At 45.1% G+C, this 12,680-nt stretch overlaps 1 protein-coding gene across 1 annotated transcript in view; it reads left to right on the top strand.

The window, feature by feature from the left end:
* Positions 1–12,680, top strand: part of INPP5K (inositol polyphosphate-5-phosphatase K) — a 68,795-nt gene that overhangs the window by 43,824 nt on the left and 12,291 nt on the right. Inside the window, exons 10-12 of the mRNA XM_033921920.1 lie at positions 9,487–9,676; positions 10,927–11,064; positions 11,275–11,358. Coding sequence (XP_033777811.1) covers positions 9,487–9,676; positions 10,927–11,064; positions 11,275–11,358 — 412 coding nt within the window. The remainder of the gene's footprint in view (positions 1–9,486; positions 9,677–10,926; positions 11,065–11,274; positions 11,359–12,680) is intronic.

Below are 12,680 nucleotides of genomic sequence, written 5' to 3'. Positions count from 1 at the left end.
AAGAACTCTGCTCAGAGATATGAAGGCATAGTGTTCCGCCTCACCCACCAGTCATTGCAGTGTTCAGTACATAATTGATATATCCAATTTTTAAATACTAGACTGTTGTGTTGCTAGCTGCTAAAGCTATGCTTAGTTCTTAATAGCCATAGCAAAAATCAAAGAAATTTTGCACTTATCTTTGAAAAATAGCTGGTTCCGATGTGCCACGTTTCGAATCTGCGTCAGGGAACCGACACAACAATTAAAGTTATAGACTGGAGGTACAAACTCATTAAATAAGAATTATAATTTTCTGAAGGTATGCAAAACCCGATTTCTTCCCGGTGGAGTTTGTACCTCCAGTCTATAACTTTAATTGTTGTGTCGGTTCCCTGACGCAGATTCGAAACGTGGCACGTCGGAACCAGCTAATTTTTCAAAGATAAGTGCAAAATTTCTTTGATTTTTGCTATTGCTATTAAGAACTAAGCATAGCTTTAGCAGCTAGCAACACAACAGTTTAGCATTTAAAAAATTGGATATACCAATTATGCACTGAACACTGCAATGATTGGTGGGTGAGGCGGAACACTATGCCTTCATATCTCTGAGCAGAGTTCTTTGTACAAGATTGTGCATAAAGACTTATGATTATATCTTTATGAAGTGAATTTTTCAAGCAGTGACTTTTTCTTTTTTCAAATTGTTTCCTTTAGTCACTCTATGGCATTTATTTAGTGGTTGAGTTTGTTACCCCTCCAGTATTTTTTGGCTATCTTAGAAATGGCACCAGTTAAAGCTGATGTCAGGTTATGTTGCCAGAGAGGGTGGCCAAGGCCTCCAGCACAACTTGGTTTAAAAGTGTTTTTTTTAGTTCCCCAAAAAAAGACTTTGTGGATGATTACTAGCCAAATAGAACTGAGGAAAGCTACTGTTTATTCATGGGCATGAGCAACAAGGAATGGATCTACTCTATATTACATTGTTACTTCTTGGAGTCTCAGGTACTTCTGATGGATCCAGATTGGTCAAACTGGGAGATGAGATTCTGTGCTCAATTGGCATCTTCTGGGGTTGTTGTTTTTTTTTAAATTCGGCTGCAGATAACTAAAGTTGTGGCTTGAGTATCTGGTTAAATCTTATGTGGCTAGATTTAGGATAGTCATTTGTGTAAATGGAGTTGTCTGCACAGATTTCACAGATTTTAAAAAAGTCCAAGTAACTAACTTTGGAAATTTCACTTCGACTCACCACATGTTGTTCATCTATAAATATGAGACTTATTTACACTCTGTGCCATATAAAGTGACAGCCCACCTCAGGTCTGTTTATGATTCTTGTGCTTTGCTGTAGTTGTACCTAATGAGATCAATAATAACATGTCCACATTGATGAATACAGTGCAGGTACTTTTCCTCATGGGGTTTGCCCCAATAATGAATATAAAACTTAAGGACCCTGTTTTGATTTGATTACCCCAGTAAAAAGTGCCCAGAGGTTTGCACCTGCTTTTTCCCTTGGAAACAACAAGCATGCATTTTTTCCCTCTTCTGACCTAGACACATCTTAGAAAACACCTCCAGACAACACACGTAATTTTATCTACATTCAAGGCAGACAATTTTCAAGCAGCCCAGTTCTGCAGGGAAAATGCTTTGAATATTGCCCACCCTATCACCAAATGGCTCGTCTTACAGTATACTGAATAGGCTGCTTCTTACATCATTTCCTCTATTTTATCTTATTTCATACTCCAGATGGGTTTGTTTTGCATATACCATGAACCATGACATGAATTAATCTCATTTGTAAGCCAGGGTAAGTGAAAAATGATTTCAGTCAGGGTGGTAGATGCATGGAATAGTCTCCCGGTAGAGGTGGTGGATACAAAGACTGTGAATTCAAGAAAGCGTGGGACAGGCACGTGGGATCTCTTAGGGAGAGGAGGAAATAGTGGGTGATGTAGGTGGGCAGACTGGGTGTGCCATTTGGCCTTTACCTGCCATCAGGTTTCTATGATTTATTGCTAGTGCTCATTTTGCACTGTGCCAAAGAGTTTCTGGGATGTAATAGATACAGGCAAAAAACAAAAGAAAAACAGACTGTGTGTGGAAAGCAATGATCTTGATGAGGTGTTTATTATGACAAAATAAAGGTACAAATAAAAAAAAATAATATTCCACTAAATGAATGACGTGTGGTGTGATGCGGACCCTACACGGTCTGTGTTTTGGCAAAAAAGCCTTTTTCAGGGGTCTATGGGGGGGAATTAAAAATGTGAAGCATAAGATTAAATGTAAAAATTTTGATAATAGCTAAAACAGTCAATACTGTGAGTGCAAAATGAAAATATATGAAGTGAATGAGGAAGGATTCTGTAAAGAAGTGCCTGAAGGATTAATTGCAGAAAAAGCATGAAGGGGACAGAAACTATGAAAGCATAGTGCAGAGAAAAGTCCAAAGACCAATCTAAGAACATACTGATGGAAATAGTGGAGGCATCCAAAAAACAAACAAAAGCAATGTGTGTAAGTGACATCTAGACAAGAAAACATAAGAAATGTGGAAGTACAATGTGTGCGGTTGACATCTGAAAAGGATCATACATACCAGGTCAGTATTCACTCATTGGTATAAAAATAATAAATAGATAAAACCTATAAAGAATCAAAATCACCAGATTGTGAAACTGAAACATATCTATCCAATACATTAAGCAGAAAGAAAATCTGGCTGATAAGTTATACTTAAAAATGAAACAAACATATTGGAGGAGCTTATGGGATGAATACAGTGGCTTAAAAATATGCCCATGGCATACCCTAGTGCGAAAACAATGAATACATTTGCAGCAGAACCTAATGTTAACAAGAAAATATAATAGCTTAAAATTCCTAAAATGTAACATAATTTAACATGAGGACATCAAGATACGACATATTAAAAATTGCAACGTGATAAAAATGCTTATCCCAGGACAAGCAGGCAGGTATTCTCACTAGTGGGTGATGTCATCCGACAGAGCCCCGATACGGACATCTTGCAAGCATGTCTTGCTTGAAGAAACTCAGAAGTTTCGAGATGCCCGCACCGCGCATGCGCCAGTGCCTTCCCGCCCGATGTACCGGGCGCGTCTCCTCAGTTCTTTTCTTTCCGCGGAGCTGAGAAGTTCTCTTCAATTCTGCGCTGACTGAAATTTCAGTATTTTGCCTTCTTTCCCCGCGTTTTATTGTTTTACTTACTTTCTTTGAACTTTTATTTCTATTTAAAAAAAAAAAAAAAAAAAAGTTACAATTATTTCGTCCGGCGGTTCGGCCGGGCCGGCCTCGTGGCTGCGACCTAGCTCCTTCGACCTAGCAACGTCACTTTTCCGGCCTATGTCCCGGCCTATCACCGGTTTTAAAAAGTGCAGCAAGTGCCAGCGTGCGATTTCGTTGACGGACCCACACCGGCGCTGTCTTCAGTGTCTTGGTCCAGAACACGTTCCGAAATCGTGCCGGCCTTGTTCCACGCTCACAGCGCGCTCTTTTAAACGGCGCTGCTTACTTTGGGAGTCCATGTTTAAGATGGACTCTTCTAAGGAGCCATCTGCTTCGACTTCGACAGATGTTTCACCGGTCTGTTCGAAGCCTGCATCTGCGACTCATGCATCGAGCATCGTGAAGCCAGCATCGTTCACACCGGCTTCTGCATCGAGTTCAGCATCGGTTCCTGCTCCCGTCTCCTCGGTTCAGGTACCGCCTTCCACTGTTCCTCCCGTGGTCATAAAAGTGCCCAAAGCTACCAAGCAGAAGCACTCGACCACGAAGGAACGCGATGACCGTGCAGGAGGACCCCCTTTCGGTGCGGATCCCTCCATATCGGCATCGCTTAAATCCCTGCTCGAAGCTCAATTTGTTGAGCTCATGCGGACGATGGGACCGAGGCTTATCGCTAATATTCAGGGCGATACTACGGTCCCGGTCCCGGAGAGCGGTCCGCCCCCTCCTCCTCCTCCTCGTCGTTCGATTTCCCTGCTCGACGAGGGGGAGCGGCGGAGGGCGGCGGAACCCACTAGGCGGGCTTCCCTTTCTGACATGCCGCCTTTAGAGCCCATTACACCTCCACGTCACCAGGGTACTACATCGGCCCCTGATAATCGGAGTCCTGGGCATACTGCATCGCAGGAGGAGTTCTTTCGCACTCCATACCAGACTTGGGTGGCACTGCGTGAGTCGGCATCGTTGCCTCCCATGCGCTCCACTGCATCGAGTCCAATCCATTCCTTCGAGGCTTCAAGGGATCGATCGATGCATCGAAGATCACGTTCCCCATCCCGGCATCGGGAGGGGCATCGATCTCGACATTCTTCTAGACACTCCTCGCGTCATTCGGAGGTGTCTCCACAGAAGAAAATGCAGCGTATGGGATACTCATCCTCAGATTTATCCCAGCCAGAGGGACCGGAGTATGAAGAACCATCTACCTCATACTCTCCATGCCGCTCTCAGCTCTCCCTGGAACCGGAGGCTTCCACGTCTTCTAGTCCGTCTCGCCGGCCGGCCTTGGCGGACCAACTTTCCTTTTCATCCTTTCTCAGACAGATGGCGGATGACTTAGATGTGACCTTAGATACTGGGTCGAAGTACTCTAAGGAGTATCTGGACACCATGCATTTACCTCATCCTCCGGCGGAGACACTTCGGCTTCCCCTGCATAAGTTACTTGACCAGACTCTCATGCGGTGTTTGGAGACACCGTATTCCATACCTGCGGTGCCTAGCAAGTTGGATGCTCGATACCGCATCGTGCACCACAAGGGGTTTGAGGGAGCTCAACTCTCTCATCAGTCCCTCCTAGTCGAGTCTTCCCTTAAACGTTCGCACCCCTCCCAAGTCTACGCTTCCGTGCCTCCTGGCAGGGAGGGGAGAACGATGGATAAGTTTGGTAGACGTATCTATCAGAATTCAATGATGGCGACTCGAGTGCTCAATTACAATTTTTTCTTCTCGTCCTATTTGGATTTTTTCTTGCCGGTCCTCCGCAAGTTCACACCTTTCATCGATGCTGAGGCTCGGTTTGAGTTTGAGGAGGTGGTGGCGACCCTGTCCCAGTTGCGCCTCCAATTGATGCAATCCTCCTATGATGCTTTCGAGCTCTCGGCTCGTGCTGCGGCCTGCTCGGTCGCCATGCGTCGACTGGCTTGGCTTCGCACCATTGATATGGATCCGAATCTCCAAGACAGACTTGCAAATGTGCCTTGTGCGGGAGCGGATCTGTTCGATGAGTCTGTCGAGACTGTTACTAAAAAACTGTCAGACCACGAAAAATCTTTCCAGTCTATCATGAGGCCTAAGCCTAAACCACAACAGTCTCGTCCTTCTAGACCGCCTATAATCTACCAAAGGCGTTATCAACCGAGGCAGGCCCCTCCTGCGAGACAGCCTGCAAAGCGACAGCCGCCTCAGAAGACTCAGCAAAAGCCTCAGATGCCGGCTGCTCCCAAGGCTACTCAGCCTTTTTGACTCTTCTCCAGGGAGCATAACCGATCTCGTTCTGCCTACCCCATTTTTTCCCATAGGGGGTCGTCTCCATCATTTTTGTCATCGATGGGAGGCGATCACCACGGACCTCTGGGTCCTCTCCATCGTAAGAGAGGGATACTCTCTTCATTTCCAACGGGTCCCCCCGGACCATCCTCCAAGAGAGTATCCTTCCAACTCCACACAGACCGCTCTTCTTCTCCAGGAAGCTCAGGCTTTGCTCCGGCTTCGGGCCGTCGAGCCAGTACCGGTGGATCAACAAAACCAGGGGTTTTACTCCCGGTACTTCCTGGTCCCGAAGAAGACGGGCGATCTGCGTCCCATTTTGGACCTTCGGGTCCTCAACAAGTTTTTGGTCAGGGAACGGTTCCGCATGCTGACCCTTGCCTCTCTTTATCCCCTCATCGAGCAGAACGATTGGTTATGCTCTCTGGATCTCAAGGAGGCCTACACTCACATCCCGATTCATCCGGCCTCCCGCAAGTTCCTCAGATTCCGGGTGGGACATCTGCATCTGCAGTATCGAGTGCTTCCCTTCGGCCTATCTTCGTCGCCCAGAGTCTTCACGAAGTGTCTGGTAGTGGTGGCCGCTGCACTCCGGAACATGGGTCTCCAGGTGTTCCCTTACCTCGACGACTGGCTCATCAAGGCCCCGTCCGCTCCCAAGGTCATTTCGGCGACCTTGACCACCATTTGTTTTCTGCAGAGCTTGGGCTTCGAGATCAACTTTCCAAAGTCTCATCTTCAGCCCACCCAGTCTCTCCCCTTCATAGGGGCTGTCCTGGATACCATTCAACTTCGAGCATTCCTTCCTCCTCCACGCTTACATGCTCTCCTTCTACTCTGCCAGTCAGTGTCTTCTCGCCAATCCATCTCAGCGAGGCACATGATGGTCCTTTTAGGCCACATGGCATCTACAGTTCATGTGACGCCTTTTGCCAGACTACATCTCAGGATCCCTCAATGGACTCTGGCATCTCAGTGGACTCAGGTGTCCGACCCGTTATCTCGTCACATTGTGGTCACTCCTGCTCTACGGCAGTCTCTTCTCTGGTGGATGACCTCTTCGAATCTATCCAGAGGTTTGCTGTTTCATTCTCCTCCCCATCAGAAAGTTCTAACGACCGATTCATCGAACTATGCATGGGGGGCCCATCTGGATGGTCTTCGCACTCAGGGGTTCTGGACCAGTGCGGAACGACTCCATCAAATCAATCTTCTGGAGCTCAGGGCCATCTTCAATGCCCTCCAAGCTTTTCAACATCTGCTTCACGACATGGTGGTCCTTATTCGCACAGACAATCAGGTCGCCATGTATTATGTCAACAAACAAGGGGGCACGGGCTCGGCCCCTCTTTGTCAGGAAGCTCTTCGAGTCTGGGATTGGGCGGTTCGCCACAACACCTTCCTCAGAGCAGTCTACATTCAGGGGAAGGACAACGTCTTGGCGGACAAATTGAGTCGTCTACTTCAGCCTCACGAATGGACGCTCCACTCCGACCCCCTTCATCAGATTTTTGCTCAGTGGGGGACACCTCAGCTCGACCTCTTTGCAGCCCCCCACAACTTCAAGCTGCCTCAATTTTGCTCCAGGATCTACACTCCTCATCGCCTGGAGGCAGATGCTTTTCTGCTGGATTGGAGCAAACGTTTCCTATATGCGTTTCCTCCTTTTCCTCTCATTCAAAAGACTCTAGTCAAATTGAGATTAGACCATGCCACCATGATTCTGATTGCTCCTCGGTGGCCCAGACAACCTTGGTTCTCCCTTCTACTTCAACTCAGCAGCAGGGAGCCAGTACTTCTTCCAGTGTTTCCTTCACTACTCACTCAACATCAAGGTTCACTACTTCATCCCAATCTGCAGTCCCTCCACCTGACAGCTTGGTTCCTTTCAACATAACTCCTCACCAGTTCTCTCAAGCAGTGAGGGAGGTCTTGGAGGCTTCCAGGAAGCCTGCTACTCGACAATGCTATTCCCAAAAATGGACTAGATTCTCTTCCTGGTGTATTTCCAATGCCACGGAACCTCAGCGAGCTTCCCTATCTTCTGTATTGGATTATCTTCTACACCTGTCCCAGTCTGGCCTCAAGTCTACCTCTATACGAGTCCACCTGAGTGCTATTGCGGCTTTCCATCAGCCTCTACAAGGGAAACCTTTGTCTGCTCATCCTGTGGTTTCCAAATTTATGAAAGGACTTTTTCATGTCAACCCTCCTCTCAAACCTCCTCCTGTGGTTTGGGATCTCAATGTTGTCCTCTCTCATCTTATGAAGCCTCCGTTTGAACCTCTCAACACGGCTCCACTCAAGTATCTCACCTGGAAGGTGGTTTTTCTAGTGGCCCTCACGTCAGCTCGTCGAGTCAGTGAGCTTCAGGCCCTAGTGGCGGATCCACCGTTCACTGTATTCCATCATGACAAGGTGGTTCTCCGTACTCATCCAAAATTCTTACCTAAAGTGGTCTCTGAATTTCACATCAACCAATCCATCGTGCTTCCGGTGTTCTTTCCAAAGCCTCATTCTCATCCTGGGGAATCTGCTTTGCACACTCTGGACTGTAAACGTGCTCTAGCTTTCTACTTGGATCGCACAAAGCCACACAGAACTGCTCCTCAACTTTTCGTCTCCTTTGATCCAAACAAGTTGGGACGACCGGTATCGAAGCGCACCATCTCCAACTGGATGGCGGCTTGTATCTCTTCCTGCTATGCCCAGGCTGGATTATCCCTTCCCTGTAAGGTCACAGCCCATAAGGTCAGAGCAATGGCAGCCTCTGTAGCCTTCCTCAGATCGACACCGATTGAGGAGATTTGTAAGGCTGCCACTTGGTCCTCGGTTCATACATTCACCTCTCATTATTGTCTGGATACTTTCTCCAGACGGGATGGACAGTTTGGCCAAACAGTGTTACAAAATTTGTTCTCTTAAGTTGCCAACTCTCCCACCATCCCATTGGGGTTAGCTTGGAGGTCACCCACTAGTGAGAATACCTGCCTGCTTGTCCTGGGATAAAGCAATGTTACTTACCGTAACAGTTGTTATCCAGGGACAGCAGGCAGCTATTCTCACGTCCCACCCACCTCCCCTGGGTTGGCTTCTCAGGCTAGCTACCTGAACTGAGGAGACGCGCCCGGTACATCGGGCGGGAAGGCACTGGCGCATGCGCGGTGCGGGCATCTCGAAACTTCTGAGTTTCTTCAAGCAAGACATGCTTGCAAGATGTCCGTATCGGGGCTCTGTCGGATGACATCACCCACTAGTGAGAATAGCTGCCTGCTGTCCCTGGATAACAACTGTTACGGTAAGTAACATTGCTTTATTGGAAAATATACCATAAACAGTAAAAGTTCATCATAACACCAAAAACAGTAAAATATACCAAGAACAGTAAAAGTACATCATAACATAAATGACATAAAAAATGGCATGAGGAAAGGCATTAGAAAAGTCATAAACATGGACCATAAAAAGCTAGTTTGTAAATGCCCAGCAAGTTGTAGTAGATACAGGCAACACATATTGAGATGTTAGGAAGCTTTTTATTCAATTTTTGTTAATTAGGCTTGTGGCACTTAGAAAAAAATGGTCTCAATTTTATTAAGACCTTTTCTGGTTTCTGATTACATTATTTTAGTACTTGAGAATATCATTCTCCATAAGATGTATTGACTAGTTGCTTGGTATGGGCATTGCAATGTTGCTGTTTTCTTTCTTCTGTACTATAATGAGGCTCCATGGTGTTCTTTCTACTTACTGGGAACCTTGCTAAGAAAAGGAGAGGGTTATGGATACAGAAAGGCTTAAACGCAGGATTACTTTCATTTTGTAATGAAAAGTGCATGTGTGTGCTTTGAAGATGATGGTGTGGTTTAATCAATTCCTGCTAACTTTAAGTAGCTCAGACTGTCTCATATTAGGGTGTGATCCAGTAACTGATTTGGGGGGTTTTCCCTCTCTTCCTTATCTGATGTCTACAAAGTGAAAAAAAGCGAAAACCAGCTTGGACCGATCGTATTCTGTGGAAATTGAAGAATGTTTCCCAAGTATCATCGGAAGACAAGAAGACAGAGGAAGATCCAGTATTTACAGTGACTTTGAATGACTACATCAGCCACATGTGCTATGGTATCAGTGATCATAAACCAGTGACTGGAACCTTTATGCTACAGGTATTAGTTTTGTGTCAAATTCCTACATTAATGTTTAGGATCTAGAAATATATATGTACAGACCTTGCATACTACTCATCCATTTTTTATGGTTTCCTTGTATCCTTTATTGAATGGCCTTTAGACCAACTAGTTACCTGCAACAAATGAAGGCCATAGGGTTTAGACTTTGTCAGATAGTCCTCCAGGGCACAGTCTAGGTATCAGGGATTGGTTTTGACCTTTTTGAAAGGGGTTACTGGGAAACAGGAAGATCTTAATTTTTTATTTTTAATCCATGCTGGTGATTTGCCCACTGTCTCCAGCTGCATATCTGCCATTTAGATACACTTCTAGCTATGTGACCTACTTGCTAACTCTAGTCCAAGGTCTTCAGTTTTGCTTGGTTGTAGGCTCCCAATGTTTACACCCCAGCTCTTATTGCCCAAAAAAGTTCCTGATCTAACTTCCGACTCCTAAGTATTCCTTAGCCCTTTGCAGACTTATCCTGAGTACCCACATAAGGGGCTCAGTCCTGTAAATACCTTAAGGAGATCATTTTAGAAGTATCTGCACTCATAAATAACAACATTTAAATAGGTAGATTGGCAATTTCAGAAAGTAGCTGTTCTGTGCTGGTGTCATGATTGTTGCAGTTTTCTGGATCTCACCACGTCTGGGTAGGTAGAACTGACATTTCAGCTAGCATGCTGTGGCTTTCTTCAGGGTATGCTTTGAGGTCTGCAGTTTGTCTTTATATATAATGTGTCCTCAAACTTGATTGGCTGGGGCTTGATGTGATCGAGGCAGGAAAAGTTCATTGGTCACCACTTTGAATTCTGATGAGACCACAATTTTAATTTGGTTTTATTGTAGAGGATTAAAGAGAATGGCTTCCTGAATTCCTTGTGTAAAACCATGGCCAAAACAAGCACTTTTAAAAATCTGTGCATGGCTCAGATCTGGTATGAAGTTTGATAGGGAAAATTTTCCCATAGACATATACTTATTTTGTGCAATGGGGGAATACATATGAAGATTTTGTCCTGTCTAAGCCACTCACATCATGCCCCAGCATGGTCCTTGAAATTACCATGTGGCGCAGATTTTAATCTGTAAATAGTGGCTTTCAGAACTCATTGTTTACATGTGTATGTGCCACTATTTACACAGGGAGGTGGTTCTAAAGTAAGGGCTATAGGGTAGTTTTTAGTATGTTTCATGTACAAGGCTACCACACTAAACATGTTCGGTCTTCTTTTCTTGTTCAGTTGGAATCCCTTGTGTCTACTCCATTAATTACTCTGAAACCTATTGGAGAGTGGAGTGCAGACGAAGACTCTCTGGTCATTTACTCTGCGGTACCAGACTTTCCCAGTAATATTTGGGATTGGATTGGGTTGTACAAGGTGAAACTCCATGTTTCTTTTTTAATTTTTAATATATTTTCTTTGATATGAAAATCTCAAGATTTATATTCCAGAAATACATAACCGTGCTGCTGGACAAGTGATAGTTGAGCACTTGTCAATTTGCTCAAAAAAAATATGAATCCTTTTCAATATATTACTGGCACTAGGGAAGACTAACAGTTTCAATGGTTTCTTTTTCCACTGCAGGTGGCTTTTAAACATATCTATGACTATGTGACCTTTGCATGGGCAAAAGACAATGAAATTTACTCCAGTGGAAATGTTAAACAGGTGAGTTCAAATCTAATGAGTCATTCTCAGCCAGAGGACCTTAGTGCAATGGAATAGAAGTGAAAGCTGGCCAGGATGAAAGGCCCCCTGATTCACAGAAGGAGCAAATTACTTTGAAATTGAAAGTTCTAGTCTTGATTTAGAGGCTTTGTATTGGGATTCCCTTGCAGGGGTCTTGCACTAGGAAAATACTGAAGTTCCTTGAGCTAGCATCCACAGGGCCTTTGAGGATCAGTTGCAGAGAACTGGGGAGAAAGAGGTTTTTGTGCTCATTGATTTTGATTTGTGAAGAGAGAAAAATTTAAAACTTTTTAGTTTTGTGCCCTTTTGTCTTGAATTCAAATATTGTCCAAGTCTCCACCATTTACACTGGGAAGTTGTTCCTTTGCCATTTAAAGTATTGCATCATTAATTCTGAGAATCCCCTCCACCAATCATATATTCTTTAAAAACTATAGCCTAAGCTGCAAAGGAGGCTTTGATTAAAGAATATTACCCTCCCCCTTTTCTTCTCCATAGCTAAGAAATAGAAGGTGCCCAAACACCTTCAGATACATGGAGGTTATCTTGTCTTAGAGGGGAAGTTATCAAACTGTGCCAGGGCTCTAATACATGTTAAAGGCAACTCAGTTATCACTTCCTTATGATAAATTTATGTCACTGTGAGGTTCTTAGTAATGAGATGAAAAACATACATATAGTATGTATGAAAAACAGGTCATTATTATGTAAATTCTAGTGGGGAATGTGTGGCACAGTGGTTAGAGCTATAGCCTCAGCACCCTGAGTTTGTGGGTTCAAATCCCACACTGCTCCTTGTGACCCTAGACAAGTCACTTAATCCCCCATTGCTCCAGTTACATTAGACAGAGTGTGAGCCCACCAGGAAAGTTAGGGAAAAATGCTTGAGTACCTGAAAGTAAACCGCTTAGGCTGTAAGTAATCTAATATAATAAAATGGTAAGCCGCGCATGCACACTTCCTAAGTGTGTGCCGGTTTTCCGTGAGCTGTAGTGATACATAGGAAGTGCGCATGCACGGCTTACAATTCTTTGAAAGACGCGGCGGTGGCTACTCTCACGATCCCTGCCTGCGTCGGACTTCCGACGCAGGTGGGGATCATGAGAGGAGCCACCGCCGCGTCTTTCAACTAAAAAAAAAACCAAAACAAGGCGGATGTCAGCCCGATGGCTGGAGTTCACCGCTGAGTCCGGTGAGGAGTGCTTCCCTCAACAGGAACCGTCGGGTCTAATTCAAATACTCCCGGCAGGTCGGGAGGGGGCGGAGCAGGCTCGCATGCCTGGCGGGGACCGGACAGGAAC

The sequence above is a fragment of the Geotrypetes seraphini genome, chromosome 15, assembly GCF_902459505.1.
Source record: "Geotrypetes seraphini chromosome 15, aGeoSer1.1, whole genome shotgun sequence".
Classification (NCBI taxonomy): domain Eukaryota; kingdom Metazoa; phylum Chordata; class Amphibia; order Gymnophiona; family Dermophiidae; genus Geotrypetes; species Geotrypetes seraphini.
This window is presented reverse-complemented; position numbering and strand designations above follow the sequence as displayed.